General features: G+C 37.0%; 1 protein-coding gene across 5 annotated transcripts in view; it reads right to left on the bottom strand.

Moving 5' to 3' along the window:
* FGD4 (FYVE, RhoGEF and PH domain containing 4) overlaps nucleotides 1–22,569 on the bottom strand; it is a 1,935,878-nt gene that overhangs the window by 1,328,734 nt on the left and 584,575 nt on the right. The window contains exon 1 of one of the 5 annotated variants that reach the window (XM_044088112.1): nucleotides 19,714–19,928. The exons of the other annotated variants lie outside the window; for them this stretch is intronic. Coding sequence (XP_043944047.1) covers nucleotides 19,714–19,732 — 19 coding nt within the window. The 5' untranslated portion in view covers nucleotides 19,733–19,928. Of the gene's footprint in view, nucleotides 1–19,713; nucleotides 19,929–22,569 lie in introns of those variants that run through there. 5 annotated transcript variants of the gene reach the window in all.

The raw sequence follows: 22,569 nt of genomic DNA on the forward strand, positions 1-22,569 counted from the left end.
ACTTAGAAATAAAGTAAAAAAGCTTATTATCACTGACCGACAAAATTACTTCTCCATACTCCAAAACAGCAATAAAACAAACCCTCAGAAATTCTGGAAAGGAGTTGCTACCCTTATCAATCCCAGCAAATTAGACAACCGCAGCCCAGACACCAATGCTCCTGACATAGATTTGGCCACACAATTTAACTCTTTCTTCATTAATTCCATTTCTAAATTAACCTCGACATTCTCTAACTACACCACTCCCTCCATTTCACCCTCAACTTCCTCTACTAACACTTTTACCTCCACTCCTACTACTACAACACTCTCTTCTTCTCCACTATAATCATCCTCTAATACCCTCTCTACCCCTTCCTCTCCTTTCTCATTCAAACCTATACCCATATCCACGATAAAAGAACTCCTTCAGAAACTTAAGCCTTGCTCTAATGCCCCAGACAACATCCCGTCATACTTTCTTAGCATAGCTGCAGAAGCCATTGCCTACCCCATTAGTATTCTAATTAACTGGTCTATACACAAAAGCATAGTACCCCAAATTTGGAAAAAGGCTTTTATCATACCCTTACATAAAGGTGGTAATAACAACAATACAACTAATTTCCGTCCCATCGCTATCCTATCTCCCATTTCTAAACTCCTAGAAAAATGTATCCAATTACAACTCCTACCATATCTCTTAGACAATCACTTATTAACTCCAACACAGCATGGTTTTAGACCTGGTCATAGCACTATGACAGCCCTCCTCTCCTTCCTGGAAACTGTAAATAAAGCCCGAGACTCTGGTCATATTGTCTCTACCCTCCTACTTGACCTCTCTAAGGCCTTTGACACCATCTTTCACAAACTTCTTCTAACTAAACTCTCTCAACTTAACCTATCCTCCTCTTCTTTGAAATGGTTCTCCAGTTACTTATCTAATAGATATCAATCAGTAAAATGGAAAAAGGCCACCTCCTCTTTCCTTGTTACCCCAATTGGAGTTCCTCAAGGTTCCCATACTAGGTCCTCTCCTCTTTAATATATTCATAAATGACTTCCGTAATTCTATCCCTTTCTCAAATATCATCCAATATGCAGATGATTCAACTATTATCTGTTCTGCCACATCCCTCCCTATGCTGCAAAAGCTTACACAAGATGCATTCTCAATCACAGAACAATGGATGAAAAATAATCACCTAGCACTAAATGCCTCTAAAACCAAATTAATGGTATTCACTCCCTCTAAAGTCATCTCTATCAATACAAACACATTTTCTATCACTAGTCAGAACAACACATCTCTGGAATTGGTGTCCGAGACTAAATTACTTGGGGTCCAAATTGACAGTAAGCTTAAATTCAACTCCCACCTACAATTAAATATCAAAAAAACTCATCAAAAATTAGGCATGCTCTACCAACAAAATAGTTACCTCACACCCTCTACTAAAATTACTCTACCTCATTTTTAATCCCCTCCCTTCTCTATGGAGCCCCACTCTTAACTAACCTACAATCTTCCCTTAAAACACAACTTTCTTCATGTTACAATAAAATCGCCAAATTTGCTACTAGCCACAAATCATCTAGCCACTACTGTTCTTCTCTCCACAAACTAAAATGGCTAGAACTATCCAATCATCTCACCTATACTCAATTGACTCTTGCATATAAACTCATTTTCAATCCCCTACTGTGTCCATCCCTTTCTTCTACCTTTAAAATGCACCTACCCAACAGAGTACTAAGATCTAACAACCAAAACCTAATAGAATTGCACAAACCAACCCGTCCCCCAGGTAAAAATCTCCTATCCTACGGTCTAGCATGTCTCTGGAACTCCCTACCTCCATCCATTCGTACCACCTCTAACCATTTCACATTCAAAAAATCTCTTCACTCTCACCTACTATCCCAGTGGGAATGCTCCTGCTCTCATCCATCATAATATACACTGGCAATATCTTTTTCCCCACCTTTCCGCTAACTTCCTTTACTGCCTCTCCTAACTCCTACATTCTCTGCTTGTTCTACTAAACCTTTTACAAATCTGTATTATAACATGTCATACTTTCATATTTCCTAAGAGTTTAGGACCTCCCAGTACATATACAGAAATGTTTTCTTTTCCAGTATGTATCTTCTGTAACATTCATCACCTGTCTGTACTACTGTAACATTATGCTCTAAGCTGTATCACTCGTAAATAGTGTAATATAACCTAAAACCTATTTGTAACCTTGCTTGAGCTATACTACTTGAAATGTCATGCTCTAAGCTGTATCACTTGTAAATATTGTAATCTAATGTAAAACCTATTGTAACCTTGTTACTGGAGCTTTTCTCCCCAGGACTCGATTGAAAACGGGTTCATCTTGGCCCAATGGACTATCTTGATAAACCAACTGCAAATAAAATAAATAAATACATAAAAATAAACAAAAATGATTGACTTCAACAATTGGGTTAGTTACTAGTATCACTCTGCCTTTTCAGAGATGGTCTTCAATTGTCATCTCTAGGTTTCGGTTACCAGCTAAGGCACTAGTCTCCCCCACAGTGCATTTTTTAGGCAAGGTCTCAAGAACAAAATTTCCACCATGAAAACATCACTCAAGTAAATTAAAGGTTATGCTACTAAATGCTAGGAGTTTAAATCAGAAACTGCATCTTTGGAAGCACTCTTCTCCCCGGTTGATGTTGACGTCTGTGTAGTCACAGAAACTTGGTCCAGGGTTGCAGAGGGTACTCTGCCCTTACAAGGCTAGAATGTTTTCCACACTTTCAGATGGCAAAATGAATGTGTGAGAACCAAAGGAGGAGGAGTATCTATCTTCATCAAAGATAAATACACCTCTAGACTGGTTAAACAGAAAACTCCATGGAGTTACTCCAAGTTCAACTAACTGTGGGTAAGCCCCCCCCCATTCAAGTCATCATTAGTTGTATGCTCCCTTTAATGAACCAAGGTACCCACACTGTTTATTTGTACCTAGTTGAGTCAATCAAATTACAACCAAACACTCTAGTCATGGGCGATGTTAACTATCCCTTCATTGACTGGGAAACTTACCCCAGTACCAACATGCTCACACAAATGTTCTTGGACTATAACATTAATGCCATATAACAAATAGTATGCAACCCTGTAAGGGGTTCAAATATTCCCAACCTGGTTCTCACCAATATCGGTGACTGTTACACCACCACAAGTATAGGACACTCACTGATTAAATCTGATCAAAAATTAATCACATTTGAAGTAGCTACAACACCTGATCCACTCTTAGGTGAAATCAGGCTAAAAATTTTCACCAAAGCTAATTATACACTCCTAAGTAATAGCATACATAATTTCCATGCTCCATTTCCCCACAGAAGGCATTGACAACTATATTAAGGTATACACAAACACTTATACAAATGTATTGACACAGTTGTACCTGATAGGATCAAAACAAGATCCTCAAGAAAAAACAAGCCTCCCTGGTGGACATCTAGCATTAATAAGTTAAACAACAAAACAAAGAAGTTGTCTAAGAATAAAAAAGAAAGGACCCAGCACTGGAAGAACACCCTCCCCTGCTTGAACAAAAAAATAAGACAACTTGTAAAATCCTCCAAGGGCAACTTTGAAAAAAAATTAGCAACCATAACTAAGGATAACCACAAGGCATTCTTCAGCTAGATCCGTAAGCTAAAAGGTAGGACCCAGACTTGTGCTGAACTAGCTGTGGATAGCATCACACACACTGATCCTGTAAAAATAGCTAACCTGAGTGAGAAAAATAAATGTGAGTCAACCAACATGGTCCAGGCAGTCCGGGCAAGATAAACTTCTGTTAAACACCAAAAATGTATAAAAACTAGTTTATTAAGGAAGGTTAGCACTTTTGTGGGGTTATCACTTCATCAGACCAAATACAAAAATATGTTAACACACAGAGATATTTAAAAAACAGCACAACCAATCAACTAAAACCAATTTAAAAAGACCAATCAAACAAAGTGATGTTTTAGCTGATCAAAAGGTGAGACAAAATAGTGGGTGAGTACCCATCTTTCACCTATAGAAGTAATTTGTCCATCAAAAGACTTATATGCTATGGACCAAGGCCTCCACCTCCTATACCCACAGGGAAAGTTGGTACGCTTCCTTGCCATAGTTGCAAAGCATGCTCTTCTGTATCCACAGAACTCTGCTTCACACATCTCATTACAGGACGCACCTTTACACTCGATTTGTAGCGACATGCAGGAGCAGCAGTTTGGTATATCTGGCCACCTGCTGCTCCTGTGATAGTTTTTATGTGGGCAAAACCACACAACTTAGAGAAAGGATACTTAAGCACCTAGGCAACATATGTAATCATGTAACATCTAATGCTTTAGCTAACCATGCCCTATTGTTTCCAGGACACAATTTTTTTTTAATTTAGGGTTTTATAACTTCTGCATTTCCACAATAGAAGAGGTGATTTTAATAATGTTGTTGAGATATGCGAGTTAAAATGGATAGTTTCTTTGCGAGCATTTGAATACCCAGGACTTAACAGTGGTGTCTCCCTTAAACCAGCCCTACTGAGTAAACGGTGATATGGGTCACATCACTTTGTTTGGTCTTTTTTAATTGGTTTTGGTTGATTGGTTGTGCTAGGTTTTAAATATCTCTGTGTTCTAACATATTTTTGTATTTGGTCTGATGAAGCGGTAACCCCGCGAAAGCACCAACTTTCCTTAATAAACTAGTTTTTATACATTTTTGGTGTTTTAACAGAATTTTATCTTGCCTGGACCATGTTGGCTGACTCGTTTATTTTTCTCAGTTTGGTTGTTCTGGTTGTGAGTCTCCTTTAGCAGTATGGTTAGCTTATTTTTGCCTTCTTAAAATAGCTAACCTATAGATGCGGTGGAAATTTCACCCTTTTGCTCCCTCCAAACATTCAACAAAGTATTCCCACTACACCTACCCCACCTTGCATCTCTAAAGAGCAAGTCATTAATGCTCTTTCCAAGGCCAAAAACACAGCCTCTATGAGACCAGATGGCATCCCAGGTTGTGTTTTAAATGGTCTAAAATAAGAGTTAGCAACTCCAATAGGTACTCTTTTCAACTACAGCCTGAGTACTAGTTTTGTCCCTGCTGAATGGAAAATGGCAACTGTCATCCCCCTTCATAAAGGGGATACAGAACAGACTCTGGGACCTACACACCCATAAGCTTAACCACCCTTATCTGTAAGGTATGGAACAAATCATCATGGGCCTTACAAATGAGGATACAAGTGATTTCCACAGTCTTGATCTGACACAGTTTGGTTTTGTCAAAGGCAGGCCTGTTAAACCTGGTGGACGTCTTCGAAAATGTTACCAGACCAACAGACTAAGGCAAATCTCTGCATACAGTCTACCTTGATTTAGCCAAGGGCTTTGATACAATCCCACATTCAGGCATCATTGATAAAGTCTCCCAGTTGAATATCAACCCTTATGTTGTTGGGTGGATTGCTAACTGGCTCACCAACAGATCATACTCAGTCAAAGTTGGGGACTTTACCTCAACCAGCAGACCTGTCACCAGTGGGTTTCCACAGGGGTCAGTGCTGGGCCCCTGTTGTTGGAATATACTTCTCAGAAGTTCAGGCCAAAACAGGGGGGCTGTGGCTGACTAAGTTTGCTGATGACTGCAAATTAGGTGGAATCATTGAATCCCCAAATAATATCAGTATACTTCAAGAAAGATTTACACAAACCAGTAATTGGTGCAAAGCCATGGACTCAAACTCAATGCAAAAAACTGCATCATCCTCCTCTTTAGTTAAAAAAGATATCTCCACAGACCATCATATAAATAATACCCTCAGTAACAACTCATTAGTAAGATACTTAGGAAAGCAAGTTGAATGTAGCCTAAACTTCAATCACCATGTGTCTGCTGTGGTAAGGAAGGCATTCTACATTGCACACCTCATTAGCAAAGGCATTGTCTCAAGAGTGAAAGAGGTCATAACACCCCTATACTCGACCCTCATCAGGCCACTACTTGAGTACACTGCTCCCTTTGGTATGCACCTTACCAGGCACCTGCAGCAACTTGAGAGACCTCAGAGATTTCTAACCCAGAAAATTCAGGGTCTCCAGCACATCATATATTGACAGACTGAAGTCACAGTCACTGTACTCAGTAGTGTACAGACTACTTGGATGAGACTTGTGCCTGGCCTACAGAGCACTCTCGGATCCAAACCTAATGGAAATGCTGCACATCCGCAAGTCAAATGAGACAAGGGTCACCTGCTCCCAGGACCCTAACCCGGCCTGCATCAATAAGACTTGCTGGAGCCACCGATAAGTCTCTCACAGGTTGCCACTACTATGGAAAAAGCTACCAGTTCACATCAAACAAAGCCCCTCTATGACCTTGTTTAAGCTTATCCTGGATGACTAGATGAAAATATTAAATTCCTGCTAGGGATTTCGCCTAGGACCCTCCTAGAGATGGACAGTCATTGCTAACTAAGTTTAGGCAAGATCCTTTATATTTGGTTTCTCTAGTACTGTATTGGGCACACATAGCTAGGCTTATAAAGACCTTTGGGTCACTAGCCCATTAGCCACCTATGAACATAAGTAAAGGCTATACGTCATCTGGCTATGTCAATAAGGTAGTTCTCTGTATAATGTACCTAGTTTTTATGAGTTTTTTAACCATGTGTGATACATGCTGGTCAACACCTAATTATTTTGTGTGGTTTACTTATTCTATCATGGTGTAATTGGCAAAGATTACTATGGTTATGGTAGAGATGATGTGTTTTGGGTAAAGAGCGGCTATTTATTTGTTTTTTTTGTTTAGTATTTAGTAGCATCTGTGAGTTACTTGGCCATGTTTCAATCAATAAAAAACCAACAAGTCAAAGACCTAAAACAATACAAAAAAAGAAAAAAAATCCCCGAAACAATGTTGCCGATAGCGGTTTAATATAGCAATAACCCACGCCTGGGTGTGGGTAATGCTAAATTTACCCACGGTTGGTGTGGTTTGGTCCCGAGGGACCAAACAAAGCCAACCGTGGGTAAATTTAGCATTACCCACACCCAGAAGTGGGTTATTGCTATTATACCATGACATTATTTAAGAAAAGAAACTATTACTTTTCTTAAATAATGGCATAGTATAATGCCTGTTTACTGCCCTTCTGCAGATGTCTGGCATCCGCGGCAGTTCTGATGTCAGAGCTGTGGGCAAAAGCAACGGAGAAAGCAAGATCTCCGTTGCTTTTTTTTTTAGTGTTTCGCTATGTTAAATGAGTTTAACATAGCGCGACAGTTTTAAAATAAGCAACGGACATCTCCGTTGCTTATTTTAAAACTGTCTCGCTATGTTAAACTCATTTAACATAGCGAAACACTAAAAAAAAGCAACGGAGATCTTGCTTTCTCCTTTGCTTTTTTTTAAAACACTTTCTCGCTATGTTAAATGGTTTTAACATGGCGAGACAACTTTAAAATAAGCAACGGAGATCTCCGTTGCTTATTTTAAAGCTGTCTCGCTATGTTAAACCCATTTAACATAGCGAGACAGTGTTTTAAAAAAAACGAGTTATACTAATGGAAAAAAGTCCGGGCGACCGGACCTTTTTCCATTAGTATAACTCGATTTACAACGGGCACACTGGCCAATCAGCGTGCACGTTTTGGGGGGATCATGGTATAATGCTCAATAATCCACAAGTCCAATAAATCCAATGTTGACATCCACGAAAAGAATACGAACTACTAGGCGCTTTCGCCAAGGTTAACAAACCAAAGACATCATCAGAGTTGTTCGCTTATAATGCATTCTCCCCTTTTGAATTGTTCAACAACTAACCAATTAATCAATTAAAAACTTTTTTCACATTTTTAAAGACATAGAAAGAACAAAAGAAAAAACAGGAAAAGAAAAAGAATATAGAGCCAAACCAAAATATATAAAAAAATTCAAACAATTAATGAATATACAATTATTGAAAAAATCATTAATTCACTGAATTTTACTTAAAAAACATGTAAAACATATTCTTTAAGAAAAAAAAAAATATATATCTATATATATATATATATATATATAAAATAGTACCAATATATATTCCCCATTCTTATTTATTCTACATATGTATTTTAATGTTTGTTACCCTATTTTATTGTATTTTATTTTTAAAAAAGGCTTGATGGAAATATACTCATTCAACCCTGGAAAGCACGTGGCATCAGTACGTATTTGCCACATGGACTCATGTGCTTCCAGGATAGATTCCCCATCACCCCCCCCCCCATCCATAATCAGATATTTTATCAATAATAAAAAACAAAAATTTTTTGAAATTCATACACTGCTTGGAATGCAAATACAAGGCATTGTGAAGGTCCTTATTTTTGATTGCTCTTAAATGTTCACTAATCCTGTCCCTAAATCGACGAGTAGTCTTTCCTATATAAAAACCCGGACAGGAAAGACAAGTGGCCACATAGACCACTCTCCTGGAATTACAATTACATCTACCGGGACAGTTCACTGATATTCCAAAACCACTAATGTCAACGTAGGGTCCATTATTTATATACCTACAATACCTACAATTCTCACACTTTGACAAGAATGAAACACTGATATTACTATCATGATGTCTCACCATTATGTTTTTAATATTACTTCCCCTACTATAAATTATTTGGGGTGTTGTACCTATCACAAAAGTTATATTTCCATCAAAGATCATATTCCAACCCCTATTAATGATGTTAATTATCTCTGGTGTCCTTTCACTAAATTGTAAAACAAGACCTGTTGTGTGAGAATTGTTCTTTTTTTCTTTTTCCCCTTAGAAATTATTGTCTGATGACAATATAGGTTTGAAGCCAAACTTTCTTTTCATCTCTACTTCCTTCTTCAATTTTATCAATAATTTGAGGGGATACCCTCTTTCCAAAAACATCCCTATAAGATTGTACATTTCTTCCTTGAACCTAGCTTCCTCACTCGTCAACCTAGACACTCTCACAATCTGTCCCTTCACAACACTACATTTTTGAAACAACGGATGGTGACTAGTAAAATACAATAAACTATTTGAATAAGATTCTTTCCTATAAATAGAACTTTCTAAAATACCATTTCCCACACTAGATTTAATATCCAAATAATTGATAATTTTGTTGTCCCACTTGTATGTAAACTTCAAAAATTCAGTTGTCCCATTTAAAAAATCTATAAACTCATTCACCTCATCAAGTTCTCCCTTCCAAAGAATTAGAATATCATCCAGAAATCTGTTATAGCTAACTATATGTGGGGCAAATTCTGAAGTTAGAACAAATCTGTTCTCCCAATCAAACTGTACAAGGTTCGCAAAAATGGGGGCACATTTGGCCCCCATTGCTACTCCTGAAACCTGATGGAATAGTTCCCCTTCAAACATCATGAATTTATTCTTGAGAACTAACTCCATAAATTCGACCACTATCTCAACTTTCCCTTCATCCATATCAGACAGATTATGGATGCTGTTTCTAAACATCTCAATTCCAGTTGTATGAGGAATAACTGAGAACACATTTACAACATCGATAGTCAGAAAACTGACAGAATCATTGAATGAGTTACAAAATTCAGCTAGACGGAGACAGTGCCATGAATCACGGAATAATATGTGGCACCCCCTCAACCAGTTTGTCCACCTTATCTACCCACGCCGCAAGAGGCTCAGTTTTTGAGCCTATTGCTGACACTATGGGTCTAAAAGGGGGGTTGATGACTGATTTGTTAGTTTTCTGTATTCCAAAGATTTTTGGAATAATAGGGAGTGGGACCGTTAAAAATTCTTTTTCCTTTAAACTTATTCTCCCTTCCAGTACGTCATGTTCCAAGATGATATCTAGCCATCTATAGGCCATATTAATCTAATTTCTAGAGACTCTTTGATACGTACTTTCATCATTTAGAACTTTTTCCATCTGTGTGTTATAGTCAATATATCGCATTATCACTACCCCTCTCCCCCTTGTCTGGTGTCATAATGCGAAGCTGTCTGTCCCCTGCTAAACTACACAAAATTTATTTTTCTTGAACCGTAAGATTTGGATAAACTGAACATCTTTGTTTAACTAAATTTCTGATTTCTTTTTCATAGTATGTCTCAAACAATTGAATTTCTGGATTAGGAGGAGGAATGAATAAACTTGAATGTATACATGCCTGCCTTTCAACAATTTGTTCTCTACCTTTAAAAAACATCTTGAGGTTTAACTGCCTCGAAAATAACTTTAAATTCAAAACCGTTTTTGCCAAATTAAATTTATTTGCTGGAACAAAGGACATACCTTTCTTGAGAAGACTGAAATAACTTTCAGTTCTATCCAGTTCAGTATAATTAAAAATACTGAAACCTTCTTTCTCTGTTATTTCACATCTCAATTCCTGTATAATATTTGAAGTATCTTGAAAGGTCCATGTACCTTCACTCAAACCACTCACTTCCAAATTTCCTGAAATTACATCCATTTCTTGCCCTGGGCATTCCCCCACAGCCTCCTCTGCTGTTGCTGTTTCCCCTACTGTTTCCAACCCCCCGTCCACCTCGAATGATGTGGGCCTGCCTGGTTTTTTAGGCGTTCCGATCTCCTGGGCACATTTTCTAAAAAATTGTCGTCATTGTTATTTCCATTTTCCTGCTGATTTCCCCCACTTTCTTTTTCAATATTCCTCCCTACAACCTTGTCCCCCCTTAAAATATCTTTATCATGACCATGCTGTCCCTGAGGATATGCTATATTGTTGAAATATTCAGTGAATTAATGATTTTTTCAGTAATTGTATATTCATTAATTGTTTGAATTTTTTAATATGTTTTGGTTTGCTCTATATTTTTTTCTTTTCTTGTTTTTTCTTTTGTTCTTTCTATGTCTTTAAAAATGTGAAAAGTTTTTAATTGATTAATTGGTTAGTTGTTGAACAATTCAAAAGGGGAGAATGCATTGTAAGTGAACAACTCGGATGATGCCTTTGGTTTGTTAAGCTTGGCGAAAGCGCTTAGTTGTTCGTATTCTTTTGGTGGATGTCAACATTGGATTTATTGGACTGGTGGATTATTGAGCATTAAACCGCTATCGGCAACATTGTTTTGGTGATTTTTTTTCTTTTTTTTTGTATTGTTTTAGGTCTTTGACCTGTTGGTTTTTTATTTATCAGTTTTTAACACCGTTCCATGTGGCCGCGGTGGTGCTCGTTTTGATCCTGTGAATTTCCTTTTTTACTTCAGGAACGGGAGATTATATATTTAAAGTATTTGTTTTGTACCGTATTCAGAGGAATGGAGGAGTTATTGATGCAACTGTTGGATTCAGTCAAAAATTTGACATCTTTGCTCTCTAAAGAGAAGGGGGCATCTAACTGTGAGAACGAGCGGCTGTTTACTGACAGTCAAGCTGAACTTTCTACTCTGCATTCTCTGGTGGAAAGTGCAAACAACAGCGTAACTGGTTCTTTAAGAGATCAAGGTTCAGCAAGCCGAGAAGGAAGAGGGGCGTGTAAAGATTTTAGTACTTGGTTTAGCATTCCGGAAGTGGATTGGACACGTAGTTTAGAACGAAGCTCTAATTCAAATATAGATAACTATACACCAACATGGAAAGAACAGTTGGCGTCTTTTGAAAAGTTTTGTTTACAAATGGATATGTTTTAGCGCAAATCCATTGAACTGAAACATGTTCCCAAGGGCTTACGCATATGGAAGCTTCCTATGGGGATAGAAAATGGAACAGCAGCTCATCGTGAGTTAATATCTTTATTTGATAGGACTGGACTCGAAATGTTGGACATTATTGTTAGAAATAATGACAATAAAATAAAAGAGTTACAGCTGAAAATCAATGATTTAAACAAATGTATTTTGGATGATGCTTTGTTTGAGCCATATAAAATGAATTATAACAAGGTTTTGAATGCTGTAGAGAGATTTGTTAAGAAAGGTATCGAGACTAAACAACGTAAATTAGCTCGTGATTCACATGAATATTCCAACAATACATCATATCCTCAGGGACAGCATGGTCATGATAAAGATATTTTAAGGGGGACAAGGTTGTAGGGAGGAATATTGAAAATGAAAGTGGGGGAAATCAGCAGGAAAATGGAAATAACAAAGACGACAATTTTTTAGAAAATGTGCCCAGGAGATCGGAATGCCTAAAAAAACAGGCAGGCCCACATCATTCGAGGTGGACATGGGGTTGGAACCAGCAGGGGAAACAGCAACAGCAGAGGAGGCCGTGGGGGAATGCCCAGGGCAAGAAATGGATGTAATTTCAGGAAATCTGGAAGTGAGTGGTTTGAGTGAAGGCACATGGACCTTTCAAGATACTTCAAATATTATACAGGTATTGAGATGTGAAATAACAGAGAAAGAAGGTTTCAGTATTTTTAATTATACTGAACTGGATATAACTGAAAGTTATTTCAGTCTTCTCAAGAAAGGTATGTCCTTTGTTCCAACAAATAAATTTAATTTGGAAAAAACGCTTTTAAATTTAAAGTTATTTTCGAGGCAGTTAAATCTCAAGATGTTTTTTAAAGGTAGAGAACAAATTATTGAAAGGCAGAAATGTATACGTTCAAGTTTATTCATTCCTCCTCCTAATCCAGAAATTCAATTGTTTGAGACATACTGTGAAAAAGAAATCATAAATGTAGTTAAACAAAGATGTTCAGTTTATCCAAATCTTACGGTTCAAGAGAAAGAAATTTTGTGTAGTTTAGCAGGGGACAGACAGCTTTGCATTATGACACCAGACAAGGGGGGAGGGGTGGTGATAATGCGATATATTGACTATAACACACAAATGGAAAAAGTTCTAAATTATGAAAGTACGTATCAAAGAGTCTCTAGAAATGAGATTAATATGGCCTATAGATGGCTAGATATCATCTTGCGGCGTGGGTAGATAAGGTGGGTAAACTGGTTGAGGGGGTGCCACATATTCGTGATTCATGGCACTGTCTCCAACGTCTAGCTGAATTTCGTAACTCATTCAATGATTCTATCAGTTTTCTGACTATCGATGTTGTAAATTTGTCCTCAGTTATTCCTCATACAACTGGAATTGAGATGTTTAGAAACAGCATCCATAATCTGTCTGATATGGATGAAGGGACAGTTGAGATAGTGGTCGAATTTATGAAGTTAGTTCTCAAGAATAACTTCATGATGTTTGAAGGGGAACTATTCCATCAGGTTTTGGGAGGAGCAACGGGGGCCAAATGTGCCCCCATTTTTGCAAACCTTGTACTGTTTTGATTGGGAGAACAGATTCGTTCTAACTTCAGAATTCGCCCCACATATAGTTAGCTATAACTGATTTCTGGATGATATTCTAATTCTTTGGAAGGGAGAACTTGATGAGGTGAATGAGTTTATAGATTTTTTTAAATGGGACAACTGAATTTTTGAAGTTTACATACAAGTGGGACAACAAAATTATCAATTATTTGGATATTAAATTTAGTGTGGAAAATGGTATTTTAGAAAGTTCTATTTATAGGAAAGAATCTTATTCAAATAGTTTATTGTATTTTACTAGTCACCATCCATTGTTTCAAAAATGTAGTGTTGTGAAGGGACAGATTGTGAGAGTGTCTAGGTTGACGAGTGAGGAAACTAGGTTCAAGGAATAAATGTACAATCTTATAGGGATGTTTTTGGAAGGAGGGTATCCCCTCAAATTATTGATAAAATTGAAGAAGGAAGTACAGATGAAAAGAAAGTTTAGCTTCAAACCTATATTGTCATCAGTCAATAATTTCCAAGGGGAAAAAGAAAAAAAGAACAATTCTCACACAACAGGTCTTGTGTTACAATTTAGTGAAAGGACACCAGAGATAATTAACATCATTAACAGGGGTTGGAATATGATCTTTGATGGAAATATAACTTCTGTGATGGGTACAAAACCCCAAATAATTTATAGTAAAGAAGTAATATTAATATCAGTGTTTCATTCATGTCAAAGTGTGAGAATTGTAGGTATAAAAATAATGGACCCTACGTTGACATTAGTGGTTTTGGAGCATCAGTGAACTGTCCCGGTAGATGTAATTGTAATTCCAGGAGAGTGGTCTATGTGGCCACTTGTCTTTCCTGTCCGGGTTTTTATATAGGAAAGACTACTCGTCGACTTAGGGACAGGATTAGTGAACATTTAAGAGCAATCAAAAATAAGGACCTTCACAATGCCTTGTATTTGCATTCCAAGCAGTGTATGAATTTCAAAAAATTTTTGTTTTTTATTACTGATAAAATATCTGATTATGGATGGGGGGGGTGATCAGGAATCTATCCTGGAAGCACATGAGTCCATGTGGCAAATACGTACTGATGCCACGTGCTTTCCAGGGTTGAATGAGTATATTTCCATCATGCCTTTTTTAAAAATAAAATACAATAAAATAGGGTAACAAACATTAAAATACATATGTAGAATAAATAAGAATGGGGAATATATAGGGGTACTATTTTACATACATATATATATATATATATATATATATATATATATATATATATTTTTTTTTTTTTTTTTAAAGAATATATTTTACATGTTTTTTAAGTAGAATTCAGTGAATTAATGATTTTTTTAATAATTGTATATTCATTAATGGTTTGAATTTTTTAATATGTTTTGGTTTGGCTCTATATTCTTTTTCTTTTCTTGTTTTTTCTTTTGTTCTTTCTATGTCTTTAAAAAAGTGAAAAAAGTTTTTAATTGATTGTTTAGTTGTTGAACAATTCAAAAGGGGAGAATGCATTGTAAGCGAACAACTCTGATGATGCCTTTGGTTTGTTAACCTTGGCGAAAGAGCTTAGTTGTTCGTATTCTTTTGGTGGATGTCAACATTGGATTTATTGGACTTGTGGATTATTGAGCATTAAACCGCTATCTGCAACATTGTTTCGGTGATTTTTTTTCTTGTTTTGTAATGTTTCAATCAATAAAAAGGATTGTTGCGGAAATCGCGGTATGACAGGTATGAGCTGTCCATGGATAAAACAGAAGTCTTATCTATCATCTCATACCAGGCCAGCACACACACTGAATCTCCTTAGAATGACACCAACTACTTGGCCAATTGTTAAAACCAGTTATCTTGGTATCTAGGCATCATTCTAGGTGAAGGCAAGGTAAAAGTCAAGACCTGCATTTTTCATGTATCAATCTCCCTCTATATTTATATATATATATATATATATATATATATAGAGAGAGAGAGAGAGAGATACACACACACACATATGTATAGACAACTCCCCATTTGAGGTGAGGGACTTCTGAATAGCCCCCAAAAAATCACCCTGCGAACCAGAATAATGCACCATGTAAAACAACAAATAAAAACTCTCAATTTTTTTTCATGCAGGAAGGGCAGTGGGCAAGCCAGTCTGGCCCTTCAAATCCCCCCACATTTATTATTACTGCAGTGAATCATCTTCCTTAAATGGGCAACACTAATATCTCTCAGATGTCGTACTTTGAGATTCACAATTCATTACTTGTTTGCACAACTGAAAGTCAACATGTACATTGATGTTTGGAGTAAAAGCCATCAAATACCTACACACACATTTCCACTTCCAGCATACAGACTTGTACTATGCTTATTAGTAATTCTTTAAAATGGTGCTAAAATTATGGGGACATTCTTCAGCATTATGTTATCTAAGGAGGGAGGAATAAGGATTATAGGAACTGTGGCTAGGCTGGAGGAATTTTGGCAATAGGCTGAAAGGATCTTTTCATGAACTCTGCACAGCCACACTACTCACTTTACTGAGGAACTTTTTGACATATACAGCACAATACAGGTTAGAGGAAAATTCACATAGTCTCTTGAACCAGTCCACTGTCTTCTACTCCATGGTTGATATTTGGTATCCAGCTTCCACTATCCACCAGTTTTAAAAGTTGGAATTAAATATATATTTACATCCACTTCTGTACCTACCTATGCTTAAATGGAGCCAAACAGTCATTCTGGCTGTACATGGACAATCCAGTCATCTAAAATGAATAATAGTAGAGAGGTCTTCACACTGATTTATACCCTAGAGACTAAGGTTGAATATACAAAGGTTCACATTCCTGCCCACCTCTAACAGCTTTTGTACTAGCATTGCATGGTGATGACAGCAGTCTGTATAGGAACTTCCTCACTGCACACATCTCCTGTCTTAACATTAAAATTAGTCTAATACTTCATAATGCATGCCCCAACCAGTCTTTCAAGGATTTGGGTTCAGGTAAATATAAAATGTTTAGTGCAACTGATATAATGCCTCCAACTCAAATTATTCATGGTTCAGGTATACTCCGTAGAAAATCATTCTTCCAGGACTGTGAAACAAACAGTCTACCTAGGGTAGATGCTGCATAAAAAAAAATGGACTTGGCCTTTTTACTGGACCATTCTTATGCAAACTAGCATGCTTGAACAAGTAACGCATGGGTTTGCCACAGGTAGTCCCCAAATATTACCAGAAGGTTTCAGTCCTCCATTAAGTTTAGTGATTATACTAACAGTTACAGAAGCCACTAGTTCCAAATGCATGGATTGTAGTGTAGTTAAGAACGGGATTTTCCATACAAATCCTTTGACGTCTGTGTGACTATTTCCAGTCTAACAGGTAGAGCTGATGCAGCTTCAACTTCAATAATTCCCTACACCATCAAGGCTAATGTTGTTTCCGTGATAATACCCCCATACCTCCAGCAACCTGGCATAAGTAACTCTACCAGTAATGGGCACTGCCAAATGCCGAAGGTCCCACTGTATAATTTTAAAGTAAAAAATGAACTACACTGCTGTGGCTGTATTTCTTATACATTCATCACAGAAATCAGAGATATACATAGAAGGTACGGCTATGTTTTTTGGTATGGGCTGGCAGGCCATGTGTGTGAAACCAGAGGGAGTTACATAATTACTGTTGAAACAATCATGGATAGGGCTTTTCAGAAGGCCTGCACTGAATGAAGCAATTTTACATAACTGTTGCCATTGCTTCTTTTCCTCCATCACAGTTAAATTATGGAGGTATAACCATCAAATCTGTTAGACATCTGTTCGTGGTACAGTACTCTGAGGACATGATGCACATACAAAGTGGCTCCCCTGTATTGACTGCGAGTCCCATAACAGTGGCTCCAGAAAACCCAAAACTGGAAAGCTGAGTTTCAACATTTGAGACTCAAAAACATTTGCGGGAAAAAAAAGCAAAAAATATTTTTCTTTTCTTCTCCTTTTTTTTTTTTTTTTTTTTTTTTTGCAGGAAAAGGCCTTACTCCTATACTCCTGAAGTCAGGAACCGTGTCCCCCAAACTCCTATTTACATATACTGCTGTAAAAGCACTGTACTTGGAAGAAAATTCAAATACTGTAGTGCTGGACATTATGTACAATATATACACATATATGACCCTCCCCCATGGCAAAACTCAATTTCAGTCTCGGTATTCCAAGGATCACAATATCATTCTTTAGAATATCACTGGGTATCCATATTACACAGATATATGCTGGATAATGGTAATTTAGCTTCCCAAATCTTGCCAATTCTGGTATGTGACTCCTCAGTGAAAAACGTCACATATCCTGACTTAAATGATACTCTCAAAGGATTTCTGATAAACTTGCTTCTGAAGGCCTAAGATCAGAGTTAAGCTACTAAAAATGCTGAGTACCTTACCCACCAGAATTTAGAAACAGAGAAGTCTGGCTGTATTAAAAAAAATAGTGCTACATTCTGGGAAGAAGCAGGTGAGCAGAATGCTGTCTGATTCTTCAGTAGTAAATGAAGGCAAATGAATCGTTATTCACTCATCTGCAGACTAATAGGAATGGTGCTATGGGTGGTGATCTCAGCAGATACAACATACAAGATTTGAGTCCTAACACAAGAAATTTGTACAAAGTCTTAAATAATGGGAGGACAAAGACCGAAAATAGGGGCAGAATTTAAATACTGCTCATATAAACCTAGAATGTTGTTAGAATGACAGGTTTTGTGATAGCTTATATTTTCTGAAGGATACAAAGTCTAAAACTCAAATGTATGTCATTTTTAGTGACTTCAATCCTCTGCAATTTGCCAGAAAAACAAAATTTTAAGAGTAACAGACCGAAATTATGACACAAAAATCTAGACATTCTGCAGAAATCTGGACAGTTCAGAGGTATGTAATGTCATTCCTCTGGTTCCGTGTCATCACGAAGTGAAGTTCTTTCACTGTTCCATTTGGAAACAGTCTCTCAATTCAAGAACAATGTCTCTAATGGAGACACCAAAAAATGCAGCATAATTTATGAAAGAGAAAGTACAGCAAGATTTGCAGAGATAAATGAAATGTGATCTGAAACTGACTTAAGCAAACTATTTTAATGGCAATGACAAAATGTAAAGCCAAAACCTGAACATCAGCTCTGGTTTCCCAGTTGTTTTTTGGAAAGTTGTTCCAACATTTTCATGGTTTCAATGTGACAAACATAAATAAAAAAGTACAAGCTACACAAAAATTAAATAGTGTTCTCATGAAGATTATCTAGCTGGCCGAGTACACAGAACTGGTTCTAAAACATGGGATGAGAGCAGTATTACAAGATGTTTGCACTTTCCTTTTCATCAAGGCATTTTCTGCCATCAGCGTATGCAGTGTTCACTGCCACAATAGGCATTCAACAACATTCAAGAGGGGAGATAGGAAGATCCGGGAATGACTGCTGAATTCATTTATGTCATAAAAGTTGCAACAGTTCTTGGACTTTGCTCCAGTTAAGGCTGGACTGACAGGCTACTCCAATCAGCTTTCTTTTATGTCCAACCACAACAAACATTACATACTACTTGACAGAAAAAATATAAGAAAAAACATCTATGAACAGAATAAAAACTTTTCTCTCAGTCTATTGTAATCTAATGCATTCTTTCCATTTCTGCAACCTACTTACACCCTCAGGTTTTGCGACCTCCTTGCCCCCAAGTTTATGACATAGATAGTACTACCGGTTGCATTAAACAGCTACACTGACAATAATTGTACTAAAAAGATAAAGGTTAACCACGTATTGTTCATATAAAGAAAATAATACATTCTTCAAGGTATGCAATATCACTTATGAAAAGTGCTATTTGCAGGAAAGCAGCCATTTTCGTCTGATTTGAGCAGCAGTTCTTGGTTTAATGCGACAAAAATTCTAACCTACAAAATGAACACCAATGGCTGTCCACTTATCTGTAGTATGCAGCTTGCAAAAGGAAGTAAATATCTGAAACGGACTGACTTGCTATCTTTACTCAAGTCAAGCCCAGGACGCAATGTGCACTGAAGATTGCTTAACCAATATGCAGAAAGCAGTAAACGCTTCAGTAGCTCTAAAAACAGCAATGCTGAAAAGGAAGACAGGAAGTAAGAAACGTACATCATCATTCATTTAACAAATCATTTAGTGTTTTTACACTTCTCTACTCCCACACCTCTTTCATTCTCTCCCAAGTGCACACACTTTTGTTTTTCACCATGTATAAACACAGAAACATTTTAGCATTACATCTAGAAATCTGCCAGTAGAAATAAAGAAATTTTGGCCCAAGACCTTTGTATTTTTCACCTTCTTTGTGTTTCAGTCCTTACCTGGTCTTATGTCCATCATACCAGAGTTACAGTCGAACTAATCCAAATTAATCTATTCTTTCATTCTGCTATAAAAGTGCTCTATCCACTTGAAAGTTCACAGGATTACCAGATCCAATATGCACCAGAAATACAACCGTTAGGAAAATTAGAAAAAAATCTGCGTTAAACTTTAGAATATGTATGACCTTTAGTTACTGTTGGCAATAAACACCTTTGTGAATAACTTCTTTGTATAGCTGCTTTTCCTGTACCTTACAAGCTAATGCCCCGCCTCATAATGTAAAACTGCTCCAGTGTCATGTTTCAAGGTAGGTATAAAATGCCTTTCTGGAAACAACCAAACACATTATGACCCATATAAACAAAAATCAAAGTAGTGCTATTATTGATCCAACTTTTGTTTAACATAGTTTTGACCATATACACATGAATGATCCTGTAACAGATGCATTTACGACTGCAGTTTAAAATGTTCTGTTTTATTTTCCCATAAAAACACCTGGGAATACAATAGACCCATACATTATTAAGCTGTTAGCCTAACTTTTAACCTCTTAGGGCAGGACATATGGATAAACCCATAAATAATGGGGGGATAAAGGCCCAAAAATAGGGACAATTTTTAAATATTGCTCTTACAAACTTAGAACGTCAATAGAACAGGTTTTGCATTGGCATGAATTTTGTGAGCGGCATGAAGTCTGAATTTCAAATGTATGTCATTATTTTCTGACTTCAGTCCTCAATGATTTGCCAGAAAACCACAATTTTATTGAGAAACAGACCGAAAATATGAGCTAAAAATCTGGACATTCTGCAAAAATCTGTACAGTTGAGAGGTAGCGATCTGCTACTATAGACCAGGGTTCGAGTCCCTCAGTCTCCATTTGCCTACTGTGCGACTCTGAGACTCACTTAACCAGACCGTGTTTCTGGCTGGAGTCTGAAAAAGGTCCACTGAGATCTACCCTAATTGGCATATACAAACAAGTAAATAATAAAGAACAATTTTAAATTAATTGTATTTATTTGATTCATTCATACATTACTAGTTAAGACCCATTAGGGTTAAGCATTTCTTTACAAAGATGACTTAGAAGCACAGAGTCAAATTCCTGTATGTTTTAATGATGCTTACAGTTATCTCAACTCCATCCAGAACAGCAAATATCCATTACCAGAAATCACAGGAATGGAACAAGTGCCAAGTTCCCATTTACGAACAAGGCACTGCAGCTGGGCCAGTCCATCTCAGAAGCCACATAAAAAGTGGGTATTCATTAGATGAACTAATGTGTACGGCCTTTAACTTGTTTCTTGGCTTCTCAATGGATGCTGCATATACTGACAGTGTCACCCAAGCCTGTGGAACAGTGTGCCCATCACCAACTCTTAATCTTTTCCTCTTCGATATGCATTCATACAGGCACTTCTGTATCTTTTGCTAACTGAAGTAGCAAGCACATCTTAATTCTGTGAAAAGACTGCACAGAGGTTTCAAGGATTTTTACTTGCTGCCTCACCTCCCAGATTAACATTTTTCCAGTTGGGATTATGCATACTCCTTCACACAGTTTGCACTTGAGGTAGAACATATGGTACCTATCTTGCTATCTTAACTATATGTAGTAGCAGAAAACAATTATATATAATAGTTTGACTGCCACAAGTACACCCTGAATTCAGAAAAGAGACAACATTCTGACATAAAAAAGAGCTAAATTAATTAAAAAAAACCCTAGCATTGTTAAGCTCTAGTACTATGGAAAGGCACTAGAGCAGCAGCTATTCCCTACCATTGAAGAACAGTGGTAAGAAGCTAACCCAGCTTTAAAAGCTGTACTAAACTTAGCTGTCACAAAGTGGTATAGTAATGTGTCTATAACAGTTTTTGCAGCCATTCATTCAAAGGACACTTGGATTCTATCTGCTATGTGCAGATTTAAGTATTTTACGACTTTCATGCTCCTACACACCTCCCCCCGCCTTTTTTTTTTTTTTTTTAACTAGTAGCACATTGAAGGAGTTATAACTCCATATAGTACAAAGAATTATGGTTACTCTGGTCATAACTCAGTTGTTGAGTATTCTTGATGTGAGATTTCAAAATGTACATCTTTAGCTTTACTTCACTGTCAAAGTGAATTTCTTAACACATCTCTTAAATAATTTGATTACTTAGAACTGATCATAATTTTCTATATGATAGCTGATCATAATCCTCTATATGATAAGAAAATGCAGCAGGATGTAACTTCTTCAATGTACTCTCAATATGCAAATGTTACTCGTATCTAGTGCATTCACACACACAAGCAGACTTTACACACACATATACATACATACATATATATATATATATATATATATATATATACATGTGTGTGTGTGTGTGTGTGTGTATATGCACACACAAACATCTAAAATACACTGTCATTCTACACTTCCCAACTTCACTGTTTGATGTTGGGAAGGAGAACAAAGGGTGAGATTTCTTCAGATGCACTGTGGAATCTCTGGACCTCAACCTGGCTGTTAAAGTTGCCTATATATGTGTACCTAGGAAATATCCAATGTGGCAAGACGCTATGGAGTCCTGTCAGAGATTATGCATACCACAGGTGTAGACATTCAGTTCTGGGAATGTCCAGCGTCATCAGTCTCAGACAGCATCGCTTATATTGAAATCCCTCTTCCATCTGGAGTTGTAGTGAATCATTATGACTGGTGCACAGCTATAAATCTAACTTGCTTCATATTACATTATTTGCTTTTTTAATGCTAGGAGGAGATAATCATCATATAATTGGTAAAACTACTATAAATGAATAAATACATTAATGGCAAATGCTC

The sequence above is a fragment of the Protopterus annectens genome, chromosome 11.part0 (genome assembly GCF_019279795.1).
Source record: "Protopterus annectens isolate FY-2018-M chromosome 11.part0, PAN1.0, whole genome shotgun sequence".
NCBI classification, from domain to species: Eukaryota; Metazoa; Chordata; order Ceratodontiformes; family Protopteridae; genus Protopterus; species Protopterus annectens.